The sequence below is a fragment of the Rhineura floridana genome, chromosome 4, assembly GCF_030035675.1.
Source record: "Rhineura floridana isolate rRhiFlo1 chromosome 4, rRhiFlo1.hap2, whole genome shotgun sequence".
Lineage (NCBI taxonomy): Eukaryota > Metazoa > Chordata > Lepidosauria > Squamata > Rhineuridae > Rhineura > Rhineura floridana.
The window spans coordinates 66,407,877-66,433,158 of NC_084483.1; the positions used below are offsets into that span (position 1 = coordinate 66,407,877).

Consider the following 25,282-nt stretch of genomic DNA (forward strand, 5'->3'; position numbering starts at 1 on the left):
GGTCCATCTAGCTCAGTCTTGTCTACTCTACACTGACTGACAGCACCTCCCCAGGGTTTCAAACATGAGGTTTTTCCCCCACCCCCACCTGGAGGTGCCAGGGACTGAGCCTGGGACCTTCTGCATGCTGAGCAGAAATTACTGCCTGTAGTTACTGAACATACTAGAGTAGTTTATTTTCGTTAGATGAAAATGAAATGCCTGTGTTTGGTAGTATAACTAATTAATATTTGAGAAGTGATCAAATTGGCTCTTCATTTACATAGAAAAGCTGAAAAGCCTCCTTTACTGGTAGAGGTATTGATTCAGTTTAGAACTTATTTTTATTTTCAGTACCAAGTATTGTTTTAACAACTTGTCATCCTTGCAAAATTTACATAACGCACCACTCAAATGTAGCTATAACATCTAAGTAATAACGTGAACCTCGATGGATTCCACCCAGTTTTTCAAATTTTTCCACATGAAATTGGCTGTGCTCATCATCCTTCATACAAGCCCCGATATCCAAAAAGTCCATCATGCTGTATGGGATCCCTTCAAATATCAATTCCAAAAAATGCCATGAGTTGTGGAAACTGGTTTTCTGAACTCCCCTCCCCCGACGATTAGCAAACAAATGCAGTGCGTTTGCCTCAATTAGATGCCGCTGGTTTCTGTGGAGAACCCTGGGGATGTGTTCGAAGATGGTGAAAATCCTCCAAGCAGTCGGTCATCTGAAAGTGGCTTTACAGAGTTTGTACAGTACCAGGCAGATACGGCCGATGAGCTTGACAGGATATTGAGTGGGGGACCTGGAACAACTGCCATACCCGTTATAGGCAGCACCTCTTCAGAGACGGAGACTGCCTCCACCGTGGGGTCTGAGGAAACCATTGTTCAGCCTTCTTTCCAGACGACCCAGGGGACAGGATTGCGAAGTGGGAAGACGACAACTGTTCAAAAGACTGCAATGCAGTGCTGTTTGGAGTATGTCCAGCAGTTTTTAACCAGATTTATCAACCTGTACATCATTCCAAGCAACTCCTTGCCTCGGCCTTTGGCGGCTGAACTTCAGGAGGACCTCGCTAGAGGGAAAGGAGAGGCTGCACAGTGCACTAGAGAGTCACAAGGGGATGCAGTTAAAGGGAAAAAACCCACTAAGAAGACATCACCAAAAGAATACCTCTCTGCCTTTATTGCTGCATGTCAGCTCTTCCTTGAGTGTTCAAGTTTTCCAGTTTACATTGCAGAGGGAAACCACACATCAGAAATACATGCTGAGCAGACAGATGTTGGTAAGTCATTTCCTACATTGTTAATCCCCTCCCAACTAAAATTGCTTTCGGGTTTCATCTTCAAACACACTTTTTGTAAAACCAGATTTGGCTACATTACTTTTGATTTCCTGTGTTTCCTAGTAAAAAGGTTTGGTGGGAGATATGCTAGGGCTTGATTTGGGTAATCTGTTAGAATGGATCTTGCTACAGACTTAAGAATTTAGCAACATTTGTGTCTGTCAGTGTTCAGTATAACATTAGAATGCATCAGATGTGGACTTACTCACTTCCAGTGTATTTTATGTGTATTTTTAGCTTATTCTCATGCTTCATGTGACATCTGCTGAAATGTTATTACTATTTGCAGCTGATAAGCTCCTGTATTGAGTATCTAATACATAGAGAACTTCATGGCTCTGTTGACATATGCCAAATATAGGATCACATCTTTCAAAGAAAGGTGGTGGTGAGGATAGTAGTATGTTTTTTCATTAGTCTCAAAGAATAGGCATTCATTTCCTGTGGGGCTTCTGAAAAGTTTATGTTCTGAGATCTTCTAGGCTCTTGTAAATTGCTATAGTTTCCCCCCCAAATCATATGGATGTGTGAAGCTGACTTATAGTCAGATTATTTGTCTGTCAAGTTAAGTGTTGTCTACTCTGACTGGCAGTGGGTGTCCAGAGTCTCAGGTGTAGATGGGCATATCCTATGACTGGCTACTTGGTTCTCTTAACTGGGAAAGCCAGGGATAGAACCTGGAACCTTCTGCATGCAAAGCATACGCTCTATCCCTGAGCTTCTTTTGTCAAGGCATCGTCTTTTAGGGCCCTCTTCTGAAGCAGTTCTATATTGTCTGTGTGAGGTTACTGACCTGTGACTTCAACAGCCAACTTGAAGTTTCCTTAGTTGAAATAATAGCCAGATCATTAAAGTAGCTCCATTCCAGTGATGACAACATTGTGGTGCTGCTAGTCCATCTTCTCTAAGTGCTTAGCCTTCCCAACCATTTGGGTTTTATTTTATTGATATATTCCAGGTGTAGCCAAAATGGTACTCTCCAGATGTTGTTGTATTACAACTCCCATCATCCCTAATTGTCGGCCTTGCTGGCTGGGACTGATGGGAGTTGTAATCTAATAACAGCTGAAGGGTGTGACATCGATCGCCCCTGCTATACTCTGCCACCTTTTTGATGTTCTTTTCCAGTTCAGTTTTTGAACACCAAGTCTGGTTCTTTGGAGGCATGACAGCTAAAGTACCAGGATGCTGCATACTGATAAAAAAGCAGGAATAGAATTGAGTTATTTTGGAAGGTGGTTGGTTAATGGTTGGAAGGCAGTTAATTCATAATTCCCCCCCCCCCATCAATACGGCTAATTCATACAAGCTTAGGAATTCTGATGTGTGTACCGGACCAGTGAACCTACCACCTGTACTTTCAATGGAATCTACAGATCAGCATTCACGTTCAGATCTGATGTCTCCATTGAAATAAATGGAATCTGTCACAGATTGTAGCAAACTAAGTAATACATAGGGTAGACCCATTGAAATCAGTGGACTTAAGTGAGTCATGCCTACTGATTTCAGTAAGCCTACTCTGAATACTAGTTGGATACAACCCCTTGTGTGTAAATCAAATGCACATCCTAGCTCTAAGTTGGGGCCCATATTTTTATTGCTGTCTGTGCTCATTCTCTTTCTTTTTTAGACTGCAAGTAATCTCTCATTCCCTCTGTTTAACATTATCTGTGTAGTATTATTGCTTGTCATAATCCCTTGAGATAGGATCCATTCCAAATCTAAATAATGGCCATGATCCAGAGAGGTATTTTTCAGGTATGCCCAAGTGCCTGCTGCATGTGCATCAGGATTTTTTTTTTTAACATTTTAAACAGCAGCTCCTTCATACTAAGCTGATTTTGAACACTGACTTTCAAAAACAGCTTTCCTGTTTGGGGCAGAAAAGGGCTGGTCTGCTGTATGAAAACAGTCCATCGAAAGTCCAGCTACACATTATTTATTTATTTATTTATTAGATTTATATCCTGCCATTCCTCCCAGTAGGAGCCCATGTAGAACACAATACATTTCAGTAAACTGCATTCTGTTGCTCATCTTACTTTTTTATTCGAGTTTTACCTGTTTGGAAGTAGCTGATGGAGATATAGTAGATATCAACTAGAAGCCTAACAGAAGCTTTTTTTTCCTTTCAGACTGCGAGCAAGAGCAGCCCCCTTTGTGGCTCCAAACTCTTATGGGTGCTTGCAGACAAGCAAATGATTTTAGCATCCAAGGTGTCACCATTTCGTTAATAATGGACTTGGTTGGATTGACTCAGTCAGTTGCTGTTGTCACTGGAGAAAATCTGAATAGTGTGGAAGCAGCACAGCCACTTAGTCCAAACCAGGGAAGAGTGGCTGTTGTCATCAGGCCTCCTCTCACTCAAGGCAACCTCCGATATATGGCTGAAAAGACAGATTTTTTCAAGGTACAGTGAAATAGCCATATGGCTTCTGAAATTTATTATTTATTATTTGATTTATATCCCGCCATTCTTCCCAGCAGGAGCCCAGGGCAGCAAACAAAAGCACTGAAAACACTTTAAAACATCATGAAAACAGACTTTAAAATACATTAAAACAAAACAACTTTAAGGTTAAAAAGCATATTATTTTTTTTAAAAAAAGGTTTAAAAGCATATTAAAAAGCAATTCCAACACAGAAGTAGACTGGGATAAGGTCTCAATTTAAAAGGCTTGTTGGAAGAGGAAGGTCTTCAATAGGCTCTGAAAAGATAGCACAGATGGCACCTGTCTAATATTTAAGGGGAGAGAATTCCACAGGGTAGGTGCCACCACACTAAAGGTCCGTTTCCTATGTTGTGCAGAACGAACCTCCTGATAAGACGGTATCTGCAGGAGGCCCTCACCTGCAGAGTGCAGTGATCAACTGGGTATATAAGGGGTAAGACGGTCTTTCAGGTATCCTGGTCCCAAGCTGTATAGGGCTTTGTACACCAGAACTAGAACCTTGAACTTGGCCTGGTAGCACATGGGCAGCCAGTGCAATTCTTTCAGCAGTGGGGTGACATGTTGGCGATACCCTGCCCCAGTGAGCAGACTCGCTGCCACATTTTGCACCAGCTGCTGCTTCTGGACCAATCTCAAGGGCAGCCCCACAGAGAGCACATTACAGTAATCCAGCCTGGAGGTGACTAGTGCATGGACAGCAGTGGTCAGGCTATCCCGGTCCAGAAAGGGCCGCAGCTGTCTTACCAGCCGAAGCTGTTGCAGACTTACCAGGAATATGATTTAAAGCAAGTTCTGGCTAGTTAAACACAGTTTGAAGTGGGCTTGTCTAGAAACTGTTCTTTGATTTTTTAAAAGAAATCATATTTGGATGAGGGATGTGTCCTTAAATTGGTAGGACTTAAGTAGAAGCAGCTTACCACGTGGGGCAGCCCTGCTGCGCTAGCATCCTGGCAGGTGGGTCGCTGTTACTTATTAGGAGTCAGAGGGGTGAGGCGGTGGGGAGGGCATTGCAATACAAATATACTGGCAGAGCCAATCTGGTGCTTCTGTTGGTGTATTTACACTACGCCAACCTTCCCACTCCCTCATTCCTCCCTCTCTTTCTCCCGGAAAGCAACAGTGCTCCACCTACTAGGAAGCTTAGTGTAGCTGGTCTACCCCACCTGGCTAGTCACTTCTGGACTTAAGCAGTACTTAATTTCTCAGGACTGCACCCAAACCTTTGTCCTTAGAGAAGCTGTTACCACTATTTCAGATTTAATGAAATTTATTACATTACTCATTTGCTAAAAACATTTTACCTGCGATCCTGATATAAATATTTGAGCTTAGTTGATTCCTCTGCAAATACAGCAGGCAGATTCTGTAGACAACAGTGAAAAGACAAAGAGGCCAAGGCAGCAAAGATTAAATATTTAATTGTTTAAAATATCATTAGTAATCTCTGGTAAATTATCTAGTTCAGGAAACTGTGTTTTATAATCTGTCCCTCCCCTGGCCGAGGTTCTGAGTCATTGCAGGAAACGTGGCAGTATTATGGTGCTCATGTTGGGCTTTATAGTGAAACAGAGTACTCCCATTCGTTTACGTTGTTTGTTTCTTCCATAATGATCCGGTGCTGTCCCTCTCAACCGCTGCACAGTATTATTAAAATAGTTTATTGTTGGGACATTTCTATCATTATTGTTCATGACCTTGTAAGAAATTCTCAATGTAAGGGAATAACTAACTGAAAGTACCATTATATTCCTATAGAATTAAAGCTAGTGACTCTGTGTTAGTAAGCTTAATTTTGTAGCAATATTTTGGTGTTATCATAGAGCTGCAACGTATCTTGCAGGTAATCTAGTCCAGCACCTTGCTCAGTGCAGGATGAAATTATAGTATCCCTGACAGATGGTCTGTTTGTTTAATCCACACAAGCAGAAGTTCAGAGGCTGATGTTAAACTTTTCTGAAATTTCTTTTTGGGCCTTATGAAGACTTTGATCCAAAACCATGAGTGGAACTCTGCTTGCTCAATGGGCTCTTTCATGCCCTCCTCTGCACACAGCCCCTGAAAAGTCACTTCTGAGGGTTGGAGAACTCTATGGAACAATGCAGGAAGTTGGGAGGCAGAGCTGGAAGCAGAAGGAGAGACTTGGCAGAAATCAGGGCAACCACCTTGTGCAAATCCTTCCCATTGTACAGGAGCACCTTTGGATCCAACCCAAAGTGTTTTGCAACTTTTCCGGCAGCAGAGGCCAACTTTTGCATATCCCCTACAATATCCTCTAGCTGTTCACTCTGATAAGGCAGATTCTTTCCTAATATGTAATATTCTCTCTCTCCTGTGTTCCTTTCCAAAGCATGTGGCATTAACTCTGTGGGACCAGTTGGGGGATGGAACTCCTCAACATCACCAGAAGAGCGTAGAGCTTTTTTTCCAGTTGCACAACCTAGTTCCATCATCCAGCATTTGTGAGGATGTTATCAGTCAACAGTTGACCCACAGAGACAAGGTAAATATTGCTTCAAACATATTGTGCACTTTGAGGTATGCTAAATATGGGAATTGAGCCGGTAAAGATATTTTAGAATCCTATATTGTCACTGAAGATGGTGCAGGTAAAATGCAAGCTATGAGAGCTTCATAGTATTGGCGGTGAATGTGGTGGTGAGCAGTGCCATCTAATGCAGACAATCTTCCTTCCTTGCAGTAGTGTCTTAATTAAAAATAATAATGAAAATCCGAGTCCATTTTAACCTTTTCCACTCTTGCCTTCTTTCTAATGTGATTTGTTTTACAACAAGACTTGTTCTTCTTCCAGTTTTCTTCAGCTTCTTACATGGCACTATAGAAATAAATAACAAGCTTCATATCACTCTGTCATCTTATTTTTGCTTTCTCCTTCCCAGTCTATGCTCAAATTGACTAGTGTTTTTTGTTACTTGTATCATTATATGTTCACTATGAAATGGCTAAAAAAATAGATGGCACTGTTACTTCATTATATCTTATTCTCTTTAAATGTGAGAATCTCATATTTCATATAAAACAATAAGTATCTATGTTTTGGATAGAAATGTTCCAAGTGGGACTTTCATAAGCAACATCTTAGGCTGAGATCCTAGATGCACTTGCTTGGAAGTAAGACCCATTGGACTCAGTGGGACTTTCTTCTGAGCAAGCCTACTTAGGCTTGCATTGTAATGTAAAAGAGAAATGTTCTGTCTACATTTTTCATCTTCTGTTGGCCAATTCTAACTCATGATCTCTGACAACTTGCTTTGTCATGCTGGTATTCCAACTTATTTTTAGTCAAACATAGTAAGCTTTCTCCCACTGATCTTTTATTATTTATCCTTTACCTTTTCTTGCCATTTCTGAAATCTTAGGGTTTTATGTGTGTTCTATCTTTTGGAAATTTACGTCTCTGCCTTCCTTTTCTGTGATTTGCCTCTCTTTTGGACCACCTGTCAAATCTATTTCTTCACAGTTACGGTTGTCTTGCTAAATTGCTCATTCAGACAGTGTCAGCTGTTTCTCCCCCCCCCCTTTAATGTCTTCAAGGACCTAGTATAGTCTTGCCCTCCTTTTTTTCTGGACACAATTCCATTTTCATCTTGTTTTCAACTTTCTGCTTTTTTCTTTCTAAATGTTAATGTGTTGCAGATCTCAGATTTCAAATAGCATCACTGCATGCTGGGTTTGCAACTGTATTTTTCATATCTTATGCCAGTAGTCATGTCATATTTTTAGTATGTTCCATTTCTTTAATTATCTAGAACACTTATGCTTTGCTTGTATTGGTTCCATCCCATAATAATAGTTCATAATTTGCTAGCTCAAATTGTCTTATGCTTGAGAAACCATGTGTCTAAATGATAACTCTATAGAAACGTGATGCAGTACAATAACCCTGACCAAGCATTTTATGTATTAATTACATGTCATTATAATAGTGATTTTATTTAATGATTTGCCTATAGATGTTTTTTTATGGATAATGTTGAAAAACTTAATAGCTGACTCAACAAATAAATCTGATCTGATATTGTACTGGGGAAAGGAACAAAAAAAGCATTATGAACCAAAAGCCAGCCTCTGTTTTCATTTATGCTTTAACCACATTAATAATTTGATTATATTATTTTGATGTGTTCTGGCTCTGATCTAGGTTACTACTTTTTTTTACTGCTTTCCCTAAGGAATTTATTAAACATGGATTCATCTGTCCTTTTATTCTGCAGAACATCAGGATGGAGGCTCATGCAAAGTTTGCAGTACTCTGGCATCTCACCAGAGACCTTCATATTAACAAGTCCTCCTCATATGGTCGTTCATTTGACAGGTTGGTGAGATTCATAGATAGGTACAGTACAAAAATAAATGTTCAAACTTTAGTTGTCTCCATAGAAATCCTGTTCCAACAGCGTAATTTGGAAATCCCTTATGTGTTTTTTGTTTGTTTGTATTTGACAAGGGCTGCATTTTAAGCACAATTGGTGCCTGTTACCAAGATTTCTAGGTAACTTTTTTGTTTTTTGTGGGTTTTTTTGGAAGAGTGGGGTGTGAAATGACAGTGACTTGGATCCAAAAGTGTTTTGTGTAAGAAGAAAGGTACTTGCACAAGACAATCTCTCTAAAGTTTCCTATCCCATACTGTTTCAGAGTGTTCCTCTTCCTTCAGTAGGGTATTAGGGGAGGGGTAAGAGAGAGCAGGGTTGGCCCAAGATATTTTGTTGCCTGAGGAAAAGGACAAGATAATTTCCCTTCCCTTTCCATACATAGAAGCTGACTAGACTGCCAGTTGAATCTTACTTCAACGCTAGTGACTGGACAGTGTCTTCCACTGCACCCAAAGCCAGCAGTCTCACTTAGGGGATATAGGGCAGGCTGTGGGGCACACATGGTTCTGTCTTCCAACATCCTATCCCCACTCTCTACCCCCCCCGATCCATCACCTGAGGCAGCGACCTCACTCTGCCTAATGGTAGGGCTGGCACTGGTGGGGAGGAGCCAGGAAAGCCCTATTGCCCAAGTGGAGTTCCACATGCATAATTTATGGTCTTGCACCAAAAATGAGTTGCAAATACATACAAAATGCAACAATATATATATATGCATGGTATGGAGAAAGTGGATGGAGAAAAGTTTTTCTCTCTCATAAACACTAGAACCTGTGGACATCCAATGAAGTTGAACATTGGGAGATTCAGGACAGACAAAAGAAAGTGCTTCTTCTTGCAGCGCATAGTTAAACTACAAAATTTACTTTCACAGGAGGCAGTGATGGTCACCAACTGCCCATTGTTACAACCATTGGACAGTATCCAACTACCATGTTCCACCAGCAGAAGGATATTGGTTTCCACAATGGAACTTTCCCCCTCTCCACATGACCCCCTTAAATCTGTTCTGGGAGTCCCCCAACCCTCCAAAGCACTTTTGGTGAGGATGTGGGGTACGCATGGGAAGAGGAGAGAAGAAGTTCCATTATACAAGTGGATATCCTTGCGCTGATAAAACAATTACTTAGCGCTACATTAGATGCAGCCCACAGGAATTTTTTGGCTTATTGTAGATACAAGATACATTCTTTAATTTGGATTTTTTTTGTCCTCAGGTCCTTGTTTATCATGCTAGACAGCCTTAACAGTTTAGATGGCTCTACCTGGTCAGTTGGTCAGGCCTGGTTAAATCAAGTACTCCAACGTCATGACATTGCAAGAGTTCTTGAACCTTTGCTTCTGCTGCTTCTCCACCCCAAAACTCAACGCATTTCTGTTCAAAGGGTGCAAGCTGAATGCTACTGGAATAAGTCGTCTTGTTATCCTGAAGATGAAAATGAAAAGAATTTTATGCAGAAATTTAATTGTGGTGGTTGTAAGTGCTGTGTTAAAAACCCTAATTTCATATATAGACCTTAATGTTATATTTTTATAATATGTAACATGCTTCCATATGGGGTCATATCATGAAATCTAGCTTACTAGAAGCTTTGCCCCTGTGTGCTTTGTACACCAACCCCACATACGCATACAAGCACACACAGAGAGGAACTCCCAATCACACACACACAAAGGGACTCCCAAGCATGCGCCACAGGGACTCCCAAACACACACACACGCAAACAACTCCCCAAACATCCCTCCACCCACCTACAGGCTACCCCCAAAACGTGTCCACACACACACACCCCGTTGGTAACTCATCAACCCCTGATGCTGGGCCACTTGCCCCCTGATGCCTGCCTGCCTGCCATTCTTGCTTCCAGGGCTGTGGAGTTGGTACGCCAGACCTTCGACTCCGACTCCTCTATTTTTCTACTGTCCGACTCCGACTCCTTCATAAATGGCAAATGTATATTAACTAGTAATAACAAATTTACTGTAGTAAAATGGTAGCACAAGGCATTTCATCACCACCACGTGAATCCAGAGCTTGGAAAAGTTACTTTTTTGAACTACAACTCCCATCAGCCCCAGGGATTGGACTCATGGGAGTTGTAGTTTAAAAAAGTAACTTTTCCAAGCTCTGGATTCACGTGGTGGTGATGAAATGCCTTGTGCTACCATTTTACTACAGTAAATTTGTTATTACTAGTTAATATACATTTGCCATTTATGAAGAAGTCGGAATCAGAGTCGGAGTCGGTACATTTCTACTGACTCCGACTCCACCCAAAATTGCTCCCGACTCCACAACTCCGACTCCACAGCCCTGCTTGCTTCAGTTGCTCCCTTGCCTCCAGTGGCTCATTTGCTTGCCATCCCCCAGGCATCCACAGTCCCCAACCCAACCAACTTGCCTTGGTTGCTGCTCCCCTGCCGCCACCCCAGAGACCCTGCACCTAGTCAGCCATGTTTGTGTCTTGCCACCCTGCTGCCGTGCCCCACCCCGAAGTCATATTGTGTGATGCCATGACAGCGTAACTTCTTGCTTTTTTATTATATAGTAAGATAAGAAGAATATTAATAAATTGGTAGCTGAGCCAATGTTATGCAAGTCATTACTTATCTTGGAGGGGATGGTGCAAAGTCTACAATGGTATGATAGAAAAATAGAGTCCCGTGGTAGTATCCTATGCAGATAAAATTTTCTTGCAGCGTCTAAATTTAGTCAACATATAAGTTCAGATGGGCCGTTCACACTGCACTCATCAATAATGATAATATTACCACAACCAGATAGTGTCTTTTCTAACCATTATTTTCCTCCTATTATGTGGGCTGCCATCTGGTCAAAGAGTTTTAGCTTATTTAATGTATAGACACTTTGGATTATTGTTTGGTCATTCTAAGCTCGCTTACTAAGAGGAACTTTGTCCAAGTATACAAGTTATGAATTGGGAAGTTAGTTACATTTTATACTGGATTCTTGATAATCTGATTATCAGGATTTAATTTGTATACTTTACTAAACTAACCCTTTTATTTGATTCTGGTATGGATTGTTTTCCATTTATTACTCATCTGTAAATGTGACTTTTAATTTGTTCTCTATCTTTATATGGAATTCTTGTGGTGCCAAATGAGAACTTATTTAAGGCATAAACCAAGTAGAATGTCTATCTTTTTTCATAAATTATCTTTTGGTATGCTATCTATTACAGCTGGCAAAGCCACCAGCAGCATTTAATTAGTAGTCAAACATTTTGTTTTTCAGATTTAAAGCATTTAAAAAATATGTCTGAGTCCTTTTTCTACTTCCATTAGGTAATCACTGGTCCAAAGCTTTGTTGGGGTTCTAATGTCTCTACAGAGATTTTTTTGTGACCAGGGCATTCCTTTCATTTCATTGTTGGACAATACTTTCATCCTTATCACAGCTTGTGAGTTTGTGGTGGAGCATTTAGACCAGGCTAAAGTATGCTACTTAAATGTAATTCATACAGACTCAGAATTAGAGTCTTGTGCACATAAACTGTCAAGAGCAGTCTCTAAAGTCCATTTGCAGCTAGAGAATGTTATGTGATTTATGTTAATCATAGAATAGTAGAGTTGGAAGAGGCCTATAAGACCATCGAGTCCAACCCCCTCCTTAATGTAGGAATCCAACTTAAAGCATGCCCATCAGATATGCTTACTCCGTGTCTGTCCAAATAGGAAAAAAAATCTGCTAATTTTGCTTTTTGTTTTAAGCATTTACCCACATTCCGGCAAGTCAAGAACAAGACATTTCCGCTAAAGAGAACAATGAAAAGCAACTTGTCATGGATGAAATGGAGAATTTCAGTCTTACTGTCAACCCATTAAGTGACAGGATTTCCCTACTGAGTACTAGCAGTGAAACTCTTCCTATGGCTGCGTCTGATTTTGATCTTCCTGACAATCAGATAGAAATAATGCAGAGTTCCGACTCTGGCTGTTCCCAGTCATCTGCTGGGGATAACCTAAGCTATGAGGTGGAAGGTGAAAGCCTGATGGCAACAGATAGTTCTCAGCATTTGAGGGGAGATTCACCAGATGAGATTGTCCAGCAGGTGGTCACTGACTTGATTTGCAAGGTTGTCAGTGGGCTTGGCGAAGATACCGAACCAGTTAAATGCTATCTTTATCCAGACGATACCTCCACCAAGCTAAATACTTTGGATCCCTCTGAAGAGGTGACTAAAATTGAAGACCCAAACATTCAAGACAGTCAGAGCAGTTTGCTTAGCAATGACAGCTCTCAGTTGCTTTCTGCCTCAACTGAGACAGGACTTGACAGCATTTCCAATGAAATCTCTCGAAACAATTCCTCTCCTTGCATCTCAGTAAGTCAGCAGAGTCCCGGTGAGCCAACATCAATGGAAGCCAAGTCTCGGCAGAGAAGTCACAGCAGCATCCAGTTCAGCTTCAAAGGGAAACTGCCTGAAAAAGTGTCTGAGAAGGAAACCATCGTGAAAGAGTCTGGTAAGCAGCCAGGAGCAAAGCCCAAAGTCAAAATAGCCAAGAGGAAAGATGAAGAGAAGAAGAAAGCACAAGCTGAGAAACTTAAGCAAACCAGTGTTTTCTTCACTGATGGCCTTGACTTGGAAAACTGGTACAGCTGTGGAGAGGGAGAGATCTCAGAAATTGAGAGTGATGCAGGATCACCAGGAATGCGAAAGTCGCCTCACTTTAATATACATCCTTTATACCAGCATGTACTGCTGTATCTTCAGGTGTATGACTCCTCAAGGACGCTCTATGCTTTTTCTGCAATTAAAGCCATCTTGAAAACAAATCCTTCTGCTTTTGTGAACGCCATCTCTACCACCAGCGTCAACAATGCCTATACCCCCCAGCTTTCCTTACTTCAGAATCTTTTGGCTAGACATCGCATATCTGTTATGGGCAAAGACTTCTATAGCCATATCCCAGTGGACTCTAATCATAATTTTCGAAGCTCCATGTACATAGAGATCCTTATTTCTTTGTGCTTATACTATATGCGGAGCCACTATCCAACCCACGTGAAAGTCTCCTCGCAAGACCTAATAGGGAACCGTAACATGCAGATGATGAGCATAGAAATCTTGACTCTTCTCTTTGCTGAGCTAGCAAAAGTGGCAGAGAGTTCCACAAAAGGCTTTCCCAGCTTCATATCGGATATGCTGTCTAAGTGCAAGGTCCAGAAGGTGGTCCTGCACTGTTTGCTGTCCTCCATCTTCAGCGTCCAGAAGTGGCACAGCGAGAAGGTTGCTGGCAAAAACATAGTGTTCATTGAGGAAGGCTTCTCCGAAGACAGTCTCATTAACTTCTCTGAGGACGAGTTTGACAACGGCAGCACCCTCCAATCGCAGCTCTTAAAAGTCCTTCAGCGGCTCATTGTTCTGGAGCATAGAGTAATGACTGTTCCAGAGGAGAACGAGGCAGGCTTTGACTTTGTCATAACTGACTTGGAACACATCAACCCCCAGCAGCCAATGACTTCCCTTCAGTATTTACATTCTCAGCCAATAACCTCCCAAGGCATGTTTCTCTGTGCCGTGATAAGAGCATTACACCAGCACTGTGCCTGTAAAATGCATCCCCAGTGGATAGGCCTAATTACCGCTTCTCTACCTTACATGGGGAAAGTGCTCCAAAGGGTGGTGGTTTCTGTGACCCTCCAGCTTTGCCGGAACCTGGATAACCTGATTCAACAATACAAATATGAAATGGGATTGTCTGACAGTAGGCATGTGTCTCTTTCTTTTCCTCTTGGTAAATTTTACCTTTTAAAAAAAGTGTTTAATTTATTCCTTGCAAAATTGCAACAAATTCAATGTTGTATTTTAGGCCCCTTTGGATGGCATCAGTTACTCCACCAGATATGATGCTGACTCTTTTGGAAGGCATTACAACTGTCATTCACTACTGCCTACTTGACCCATCTGCACAGTATCATCAAGTAAGCATGTTCAAGGATTTAACTACATCAGGTATAGCCAAAATGGTGCCCTCCAGATGTTATTGGACTACAGTTCCCATCTTCATTAACTATTGGCCATGTTGGCAACGGCTGGTGGGAGATGGCGTCCAACAACATCTGGAGGACACCATGTTGGCTACCCCTAGACTATGTTTTTGCCCGAGTATTTATGTGTGTTAATAATCTTATCTCTGTGTGTCATTTGAAGGAGAAGAAACCTCTATTGAGCTGAATATACCTCTTGATGCTCTTTGCTTTGCTATGACGACAGTTTAGGAGGCCATAATTTGGTATCTTCTGGTGGCGCCAACTAAGTCTGTATGTTGGGTAGTTTCCCTACATCTAATGTACATTGGACTGGTTTACAGCAATGAGTTTACTAACTCAGGGTACAGACCGCAGGGCCATCCCAACACATTTGCTGCTTGAGGCAGAACAGCAGATGGCACCCACCCAAAGTCAAGGTACATAGCACCCATGGCTATCAAGTTATTTTGGCACCTGAGGCAGAAAATGCCACAAGTGTCTCCCCTCATTCCCTCCCTGGAAGTAAGATTACTATAATAATAAACTAAATAACTGACGATTGACTGCCCTTTTTTGTCACCTGGAATTAGCTGTCTAAGGCAACCAACTCTGTTCAATAGTAGGGCCAGGGCTGGTAGGAACGTTGGAAGCTATTAATGCTATGTCTGCATTTTTTACGTTGTAAGCATTCAACTCATTGCAGACATAACACTAATGAAAAGCAGAAAGGAGAAAGAGGGAAGACTTCAAGGGAGAAAAGGGATGAGTGTGCAGGCCCAGCAGAGGAGGAGGAGGAGGAGGTGGTAGGGGGTTTCCTGTTCACAAATATCACTGAGAGTAATTGAGAGCTTTTTTTCTTCTTTATTGGTACCAGCTTCTAGTAAATGTAGACCAAAAGCACATGTACGAAGCACGCAGTGGGATCTTGTCCATCCTTCACATGATCATGTCATCTGTGACTCTTCTGTGGAGCATTCTGCATCAGGCAGACTCTTCAGAGAAAACACGTGCAGCAGCTGCTGCATCTGTTACCACAATTAATCTTGGATCAACAAAGGTCAGAACATCAGTGGTTCTGTGTGTGTCTGTGTACTGTGTGTATGACTTTGTCAAACTAGATAGACTTGTATTCCTTTATATGTAACCTGCAAATTGTTTAGTAGATCACTAACATAGTGTCAGAAGAACTGCTGGAGGTGAACTGAATCTTAAATGTTCAAAGGGAACCCAAATGAAAAGACCAGAGCAAAACTCTTGAAATGCTTTCCGGAATACCAAGAATGTACATGTTACTGTTAACAGGTGCAAGCCTTGCCTTGTCTGTAAACTCTTCAGCATTACTAGCAGGGGTGTAGTTGTCTGAGGTCTCTGAGGGTCTTAGATCCCCTACTTTTTTAGGAGCAGGGTCCCAGCAGGGTCCCTGTGTCTCCAGCATCCTACGAGCCAACCACCATGAAAAAGAAGTGTGTTAGACACTGAGAAGAGTCTTTTAACATGCTTCCTTGTCCTTTCCTGCTGATTGGAGCCAATCAAAGTGAAAGGAGGTGAGTCAGCCACTGAGAAGACTCTTCTCAGTAGCTAACTCTGTCATGCTTTTTGGCTCCTAGGGATGTCTGTTGTTGTGGGAGAAGGCATTAACAAGGATCCCATTCTCAACCGCACAGCAAAAAAAAAAAGGTGGTGCAGCTGTGACTAACATGAAGGGACCTGCACTTCTGAATGTGCCACTATACTACTGATTACTAGTAGTTCAAAATGAGCCCCACATTAGTTTTCACTAAGCAATCCTGTAGGTCACAGGTGGGGAACCTCTGGCCCCAGGTCAAATTCCCCATGGGAACTCAAATGCACAGCTGATCCCTGAGGAAACCATCTTTGCCAGCCCTATGTACAGTGCTGAGGATCCACCTTGTGCAGCTCTTCCTAAACATCTGATAGCAGCTAGTTTGCTGGGCATTCGTAAAGCCCTTTGTGCTATAGTTCACAAGCATCCGGCAACCAGCTGCTATCAAGTGCTGCACAAGGTGGATGGGACAACCTATCTATCGGTCATCTGGTTTCATAATGACATCATGTGATTGATGGGCAGATTGTCCTGCCTAGCAGTCAGAGTTGGCGAGACAGGGTGGGGACCTGACCAGAAAGGTTCCCCACCCCTGCTCTAGGTTAACAAAGGGTGAACCTGTAACTTCCAGTTCCTCTTAAAATTGCCCTGTATCCAACCTTAGTTCCCAGTACCAAATATCCACAGAATTTGTTTCTTCTATTTACAAGGGGAATGATTTGCCTGCATGCCCCATTTCATTTTAGATGTGTTGATATCTAAAATGTATCTCCAGCACTTAATTCAGACAAGAAAACTTGTTCAAGAATTGTTAGTTGAAGGTAAATCTTTATGATGGAAGCAACATAGTTAACAAAGAAACAAATTCTCTATTTTTCACTGTAATTTTAATGTTAAAGATTTAGCCCTTAACTTATGTCTTGTTAGCACTTGCAGTGCTTGAACAGCCAACACTAACGTTCACAGAAAAAATTCAGAAGATAATCGAGGAGTGTCTCTTCTCTCTGTTTTGTGTCTGTGCATAGGAGCGCCATTATCCCACCAGACGCTTAGTTGTAGTTATTTCAGTTCCTAGATAATTGTAACATAGAGTTTCTTACAATAACTCACATGATTGGTAATGAAAGAATATCCAAAGAGTACATAGTATCTGCATTTTGTGCCCAATGTCCCTGCTACTAGGTGGTCTGTCTTAAAGCTTAGGTTACAAGTCTTATGTATCGTGTATTGTTACAAAATTATCTAAATTCTATTTTTTAAAATCTGAGTTCATATTTCAAGGACTGCAGGAGGAAGAGTGCACAGATACAAAGTCAGTATGGACATCACACAAATCATAGCTTGCAGTACCTATGGTTTAGAACTGTTTGTTTTCGTTTTCCTTTATTTATTTATTATTTGATTTATATCCCGCTCTTCCTCCCAGCAGGAACCTATCTGCTCAGCACTCTCATTTCTAATGTGTGGAACTAGGGTGGTTATCCTAGAGCCGCATTCATCACCCGCTGAGTCTTTTTTTTTGTGGACCCCAACCCCAAATTTGTAATTTTTTAAAAATTTGAAATTTTGTTTAAAAAACAACGTTTTGTTACTGACTGTGATACTGATGCAAAAGCGTTTTATGAGCCCACCACACAAAATCCCCAAATTTGTCCTTTATTTTTAAAAAACTAAAAAAAATTGGCCATACCTGCTTTGACATGTGACACCCCCTCACCCCTGAAGGATTGACCACGGGTCAATATAGCCCTCTGCGTGAAAAAGGTTAGCCACTTGAAGCATAGAGGCTTTGAGAGGTGGAGCAACAACTGCAGCTATGGTTTGTCTTTCCAGGCAGAATGCCAAACTGTAGTTGGTGCAAACCATGGTTTCCAGACCCATATGAGTCCATGATTTCTGATTCTGGTTTTCTTTTTCACTGAGCCAATGAGTTGTTCAGACGTGAGGTAGCAGTGAAGAATTTAAAACACCATGAAAGCTTCCACACAGCAACATCGTGTCATGCTATTCCTCTGGACACAATCCACTAAAAAAAGAAAATGTTTAAGTTACATTTCCCTTTATTTACTGTCTTCTCACAATAGCAAAATAGCTGGGTGCATAATTATTGTTTTTTCAATTTCAGAATCTGAGGCAGCAGATTCTTGAATTGCTGGGTCCTATTTCAATGAATCATGGTGTTCATTTTATGGCAGCTATTGCATTTGTGTGGAATGAAAGGAGACTACACAAACACACTTCAAGGACTAAGGTATGTTAGCCAATGCAGCCATTTGAAAATAGTTCCCATCTTATTTCTGTTAAATGCGCTTAAAGGATTAACGTCTAGATTGAGGTCTTAAGTGCCCAATGCTTTCTACCCCTGGGCATGCAAGTTAGGAGCCTGTCAATCTCGCTGGTTTCACTGATAAGGTGGGCCAGAGCAGGGGAAGAGAATATTTTTGGCCTAAGGGTCATGTTCTCTTGTGGTTAGCTATCTGGGGACTGCATGTCAGAGGTGGGTGGGGCTAATGCAAAAAGTAGATGGAGACAATGAAAAAGTGGGCAGGGCTGCAACTATCCCCCCACTATAACCTTTGCACCCTTGCCCCAACATGTACCAGACTGGAGCTTTTTTGAGCCTACTTGCTGGGAAGGGATCTTGTTGGAGATTGCAATGCATGGGGAAGGTTAACCCTTCCCTTCTCAGCTGCAAATCCCTGAAAATTTCCCTCTGTGCAGAAATTAGGTTTTGGAACCATTCTACCAAGGAAATAGTGTTTTTAAAATTGACTTGTAATTCTCAGCCTGAACTGAATTCTCAGCCTGTTTAAAAGAGTTTAGGATGCTAATAGTGCAGTCCTATACAGGCTTCCCCTTAAATAAATGTTTGTATAAGAAAGCCGCATAAGTCACTAGTGTAATTTTGAAATGATTAGGACTTACTGCTGGACTCAACAGTATATGTATACTTTTCAGGTCATTCCTACTCCCAGTGAAGAGCAGCTCCTGTTAGTGGAGCTGGTTCGTTCTATCAGTGTTATGAGAACTGAGACTGTTATGCAGACAGTGAAAGAAGTCTTAAAACAGCCACCAGCAATAGCCAAGGACAAGGTATCAAAACAACAACATTGCTGTGCATTTAAAGTGATTATTACATTTTTCAAAAAATATATTTGGGGTAAGATGGTTGTGCTGTAATAGACAGTGGTGATAACAGCATTCCTTCCAGTTAGATCAAGGATGACTTGTTTAACATAAGTTTGTTGAGTTTTTAGAAAAATAAAATTTAAAAAATATTCAATAAATGGATTTCAGTTAAAACAGGTCAAACGTGTCAGATTGCTACCGCTTTATAGGGTAACTAAATTCATCTGTATGTTTGATTTCTGAAGTTCAGGCTAGATGATCAGTTGTGGATAAAACCTCATTTGAATTTTGGAAAGAAAATGGATATCAATTCTGAATTTAAAAGATATGAAAACTTTAGATTGTATCCATACTTGGAGTATACCCATTGAAAATCCATTGATTTCAGTGGGTCTGCTCTGAGTATAACTCACGTGGATGCAACACTTTGATAGGAGCATTGTTTTATGCATTTCGTTCAGCATCCAGTAAAAGTCCCCTTCTATTGGTGGCTCTGTATCCCCCCCTTTCTCACAAATACCAGGAGCAACGGCAACTTTTCTGAAATGGGCTGAGTTCCAAACCCACCTCCCTTTATCATAGATTACCACAACTGGCATTCCAAGCTCCAGTTAAGGTTAGAAAGATCTTTAAGAAAAACATTAAGAAATACTATGCTTTAACTCCTTGCCACCTCACCATAGGACTTCTTGAAATTATGTTGCCCAGAAATCACGATGTGTTGATTTTAGCAAGGTTTGCATTAATTTTTTTATTCCTTGCTTTGTAGTCACTTTGGGGCCTTGGGAAAAAATGCAACCTTTCTCTTCTAACACTGGATGTTTTAAACTCTTTCTAGAAGCATCTTTCATTGGAAGTCTGCATGTTGCAGTTTTTCTTTGCATACATTCAGAGGTAAGCCAGCAAGGTTATGGCTAATTTTCTTATCTCATTCAGTGTCATCAAGTGAGATGTTTTCAAAAGGACATGTTTTGTTGCAACAGTTCTGAGAAATGTTTACGCTGGTTTTGAGAACTTGTGGCAGAAGAGGAGCTGAAACCTATGTCCAACTTCTTTGGAATTAGGCTTCTTTCCAGTTAGGCTCGCTCAAGTTTGAAAATCAACAGGATCGCTCTCTGACTTCTGGTGACATATTTCCTTCAGTGTTCTGTCTTATCTGTAGAGCCATTCATTGAGAGAAAACACCACTTTTAGATTGCAGCATTTTTCCAATTTGCTTGAGACTAGACTACAGTATGAAGAAGCACTCTAATGACCTTTGGATACACATATGACCCTCTGTCTCCTCCCCTGCCTTGCAGAATCCCGGTGTCCAACATTGTAGACAGCTGGGCATCATTACTGCTTCTTCTGAAGGATTCTGTACAACTTGGCCTTCCAGCTCCAGGGCAATTTCTCATACTTGGGTGAGTCAGTTTGTTTGCATGAGCACCGTCATTTTTTCCTTTTGAAAAATACCAAGATGGAGGGGAAATAATCTATTTTCTGAAGCACCCTTGATGAGGAATAGGGAGTACCCATTATGGCTTTTGGAGAAATGTTGTTTTCCCTATGAGTCCGGCCAGCTAAAACCCGTTGTGATGTCCGTCCTCATAGGAAAATCACCCTTCAGGTGAGACCAATGGTCCAATCTCTCTTGTCTTTGGGGACTGTGTGTGTTGCTACTTCATATTTGGCAAGTTTGTTTGGCCTTTTTAAGTAAGGCTGAACTCCAGCTGATGGCACATATAACCCAACCCCTATAATTGACTCTAAAACCACCAGCACAGCCCTTACATAGGTGACAGTGAGCAAACCCTGGCTGCACCCACAGTAAGTACTTAGGGCCTGATCCCATGAAGTTCAGTGGGAGAGTTAAGTTCTCTCGACTCAGAGAGGAGAGAGAAATCCAAAATGGTGCAAGCTAATTATGGAGTGCAATGCAGTTTGAACTAGAGCTCTTTTTTAGAGGAGTAATTTTTATTGAAAGATAAATAACCTTTATCAAACTGCACCTGGGCATCAGAATTCACAAGCTCAGAGAACAGGTCTTGTCTTTTGATAAAAATGGTTCCTCTTAATATGAACCTTGGCTGAAAATGCATCAAGCTTGCCCCATTTTGGATTCTTCCTCCCCCATCCCTTTTGTGCATGTGTCATTGTGCTTGATCTGTTTTTACTTAATGGCTTAGATCTCTCCCACTGAAATCAACAGAACTTAAACATGCTTTATTTTGCCATGTTCCTGTCCTAAGTAAATGGGTACATGCAAAATGAGTGACTGACAGTACAATCTTCTATATGACTACTCAGAAGTAAGTCCCACAATGGGGCTTAATCCCAGATAAGTGGATATAGGATTGCAGTGTTAGGGCACAATCCACCTGGTAGATACGCCAGGCTGAGGGGCTTCAGGATGCAGCGGAGGAGGAGGAAGGGTGTGGTCACAGCTGGGTTCCACCAACAGAAGACCCTCACCCAGGCACAGCTGTGGCGAAGTCAGGGAACTCTGCCACCACCCGAGCACAGCCGGGGCCCAGTTGGCTCAGTTGAGACCTGCACAGGTGGAGCCGGTAGAAATCCCGAAAAAGTGACGTTCTGGAGTACGTGTGTTGGGAGCGGAACTGAGAGGAGGGGACTTCTACCACATCCTGAGCCTGTTTGGCTCGGTCCTGTGGCCTTCTGTCCCGGCAGCCGATACACTGGGAAAGGGGGTGGCCGAAGGAAACATGCATTGCATTTTCTTCTTCTGCACCTTGCCGGTACAGGCAGCATCCTCCCCTCTCAGCGGTGCCGGAGTGGAGGTTGGATGTGGTGGCCCCTTCTGCCAGCTCTGCTGCTGCCAGCCTCTTTGAGTTGGCATGCACCCTAAGTCACACTGGCTTAACAAGGCACCTAACAAGGCACAGAACTGTTGCTAATCTTTATTAATTTGTCCCCATTTCACTGATACAGCAAATATATTAAAAATGTGTAGTGTCACACTTGGACCTGGGAGACCAGGGTTTGAATCCCCACTCATTTACAAAGCTCACTGGGTAATCTTAGGCCAGTCACTGCCTCTCAGACTAACTTACGTTATAGGGCTGTTTTGGGGATTAAATGAGGAGGGGGAGAACCATGTACACCACCTTGAACTTCTTGGAGAAAAAGGTGGGATATAAATGCAATAAATAAATCTTGATTCCATTATGCTGAGCCATCTAGAACCACCCTCTATACTTTCACATTGTCAAAAGGACTATATATTTTCCTAATTTATGCATAATATTAGGAAGCAGCATCTATAAATCATAGGTAGGGTGGCCATTTAATTACATGTTAATTTATTTTGATGTATTGAAGCATCAGTTTATTATGTAATCTGGACTTGGCTTATATTCTATTTTTAAAAAATTATATTTTTATTTATTAACAAATATATATAATACCAGAGTTCTCTGACAGGCTTGCATTAAAAATATTAAAATACAATCCAAACAAAAATACAGCATTAAATTAAGCAACAGAGAATAAATCAATAAAATCAATTGGAAACATCAGAATTCTCAGGCAACACAGGCAGAACTTTGAAACTTTGGGATTTTAAATCCTGCAACCCTTAAAGACCATCAAGCTCTTAAAAGCCTTTAAAACTCCCATGATGATGATCAGGTCTGTGACACAAAAAACATCTGTCATCCATGACTTGATACTGGATGAGCGCGCAGACATGGTGTGTATTACGGAAACTTGGTTGGACGAGGCCTCAGCTCCCATCCTTGAGGCCATGTGTCCACCAGGTTTCCATTATGCGCAGCAACCGAGGGTAGGAAGGCGGGGAGGTGGTGTGGCAGTCATCTATTGGGAGTCTTTGATTTTCACCAGACCCCTGCTTCCTAAGACCAAGTTTGTTGATTGCATGTACTGGAGGTTGGGCTCGAAGGGCAGTTTGGGGATTCTGCTTGTGTACCGCCCGCCCCGCTGCACGGCAGACTCCCTGACCGAGGTGCTAGAGGTGGTCTCGGATGTACGACTGCTCTCCCCAGAACTGTTAGTGTTGGGGGACTTTAACGTGCATGCTGAGACCACTCTCACCGGAGCCCCTCGGGATTTCCTCAAAACCATGGCTTCTTGGGAACTGCACCTTAGTAACACTGAGCCCACCCATGTAGCCGGTCATGCCCTTGACCTTGTATTTGTCTTGGGAATAGCGGGGAGTGTTCTGAAGTTGGGGGCTATTTCTTTTACCCCCGTGTCATGGTCAGGTCACTATCTGGTGAACCTTGACCTCTCATTGCCACACACCCTCTGCAGGGGTAAAGGACCTATTAGAATGGTCCGCCCTAGGTGCCTGATGGATCCGGATGGATTCCTGACTGTGCTTGGGGAATTGGAACCTGCTGAAGGTCGCCCGGTCGAAACCCTGGTGATGGAGTGGAATGAGGAAATCACCAGGGCATTAGACCAGGTGGCTCCGAAACGTCCTCTCCCCCTGAACAGAACTCAGACCGCACCGTGGTACACACCCCAGTTGCGAAGTCTGAGACAGGAGGTGAGACGACTAGAACGCCGGTGGTGGAAATCCCGCTCTGAAGATGTTCGGACACAGGTTAGAGCAGCAATAGCTGCCTACCAGGTGGCAATAAAGGCAACAAAGGATTTCTTTGCTGCCTCTATTGCATCTGCAGAGTGCTGTCCCAGGAAGCTGTTCCAAGTGGTCCGAAGCCTGGTCGGTCCAGTTGCTCAGGAACCCTTGGAGCATTCAAGTTTATCAGATGGAGCGCCTCCAGCGCCACCAACCATGCCGCCCAACAAGATCAGCCACACAGGACCTTCTCTCAATCCCGCCAACTGAAACAGCTAGGTTGGCGGGGACAAGAGAGAGGGCATTTTCAGTGGCGGCCCCCACTCTCTGGAACTCCCTCCCGTATGACCTTCGACATGCCCCTTCCCTGAATGTATTCCGCCAAGCTTTGAAGACCTGGCTCTTCAGACAGGCCTTTGGGACTTACGGGGAGGGTTAAATTTTTACGACGAATAGCCTACTACTCTGTACTGGAACTGTTTTATTGTTTTATTGTTATATTGTATTTTATGATGTATTTTATTATGATGTAATGTATTGTTGTTAAATTGTACGTCGCCTAGAGTGGCCATTGGCCAGATAGGCGACCCACAAATTAAATTATTATTTTATTATTATTTCCTGTGACAAATTGGCAAAGCACTTTGCCGATAAAATCGAACACCTGAAGAACTCGATCCGTACGCTGTGGATGCAGTAGAAGATCCAGAGTTGACCAATTGCAATCCGGTTCAGTGGGATTGGTTCCGGCCTCTTCCTTCTGAGGATCTGGACAAGGTACTTTCAACGGTGAAGCCTACCACCTGTCTGACTGATCCTTGCCCATCATGGTTCCTTATGAATTGTAAGGAGAAATTGGGCGAAGGGATCAGGGCGGTGGTAAATGCATCCTTGAAAGAGGGTGTACTGCCACCGGCCCTCAAGGAGGCAGTTATAAAACCCATTTTGAAAAAACCCTCCTTGGATCCCCAAATCTTGAACAACTTTCGCCCCATTTCGAATTTGCCATTTTTGGGCAAGATCATTGAGCGAGTGGTGGCTAGCCAGTTGTCAGCACACTTGGATGAAACGGATTATTTGGATCCATACCAATCGGGTTTCAGGACTGGACATGGTACTGAAACAGCCTTGGTCGCTCTGGTGGATGATATGAGGAGGGCATTAGACAGGGGAGAATTCACCTTTCTTGTCCTCCTGGATCTCTCAGCGGCCTTTGATACCGTCGACCACGGTATCCTGTTAGATCGCCTGGAAGGACTGGGAATAGGAGGCACTGTTTTACAGTGGTTCCGTTCCTTTCTCTCTGACAGGCATCAACAGGTAGCATTGGGAGATGAGGTTTCAGACCCTTGGCCCCTCACTTGTGGAGTGCCACAGGGTTCTATCCTCTCTCCTATGCTATTTAACATCTATATAAAACCGCTGGGAGCTATCATCAGGAGTTTTGGGCTGCGATGTCACCAATATGTTGATGACACGCAGCTCTACCTCTCTTTTAAATCTTCACCGGAGTTGGCTGTGGAGACCTTGTCCAAGTGCCTGGAATCCGTGAGTGGGTGGATGGGAAGGAACAGGCTGAAGCTCAATCCTGATAAGACCGAGGTGCTGCTTGTGGAAGAGGAAGAGGAAGGTTGGGTGTTGTTGACCTGAGGCTTAATGGGGTGAGTTTACCCCTGAAGGATCAGGTCCGCAGCCTCGGGGTTGTTCTTGATTCCAGGCTGTCCATGGAGGCTCAGATTTCGGCAGTGAGCCGGGCAGCTTGGTATCAACTACACCTCATACGGAGGCTGCAACCCTACCTCCCTATTCATCAGCTCCCCCTAGTAGTACATGCCCTGGTCACCTCTCGATTAGACTACT

The 25,282-nt window shown here is 42.5% G+C and overlaps 1 protein-coding gene across 3 annotated transcripts in view; it reads left to right on the forward strand.

Annotated features, from left to right (window-relative positions):
• The window catches only part of DOP1A (DOP1 leucine zipper like protein A), an 83,303-nt gene that overhangs the window by 40,443 nt on the left and 17,578 nt on the right, over positions 1–25,282 (forward strand). For all 3 annotated transcript variants that reach the window (XM_061623221.1, XM_061623220.1, XM_061623222.1), the window contains 12 exons: positions 644–1,277; positions 3,476–3,750; positions 6,141–6,293; positions 8,026–8,126; positions 9,402–9,661; positions 11,921–13,922; positions 14,024–14,135; positions 15,058–15,240; positions 17,873–17,998; positions 18,706–18,840; positions 19,715–19,770; positions 20,178–20,282. In XM_061623221.1, the coding sequence (XP_061479205.1) occupies positions 644–1,277; positions 3,476–3,750; positions 6,141–6,293; positions 8,026–8,126; positions 9,402–9,661; positions 11,921–13,922; positions 14,024–14,135; positions 15,058–15,240; positions 17,873–17,998; positions 18,706–18,840; positions 19,715–19,770; positions 20,178–20,282 (4,142 nt within the window). The remainder of the gene's footprint in view (positions 1–643; positions 1,278–3,475; positions 3,751–6,140; positions 6,294–8,025; positions 8,127–9,401; positions 9,662–11,920; positions 13,923–14,023; positions 14,136–15,057; positions 15,241–17,872; positions 17,999–18,705; positions 18,841–19,714; positions 19,771–20,177; positions 20,283–25,282) is intronic.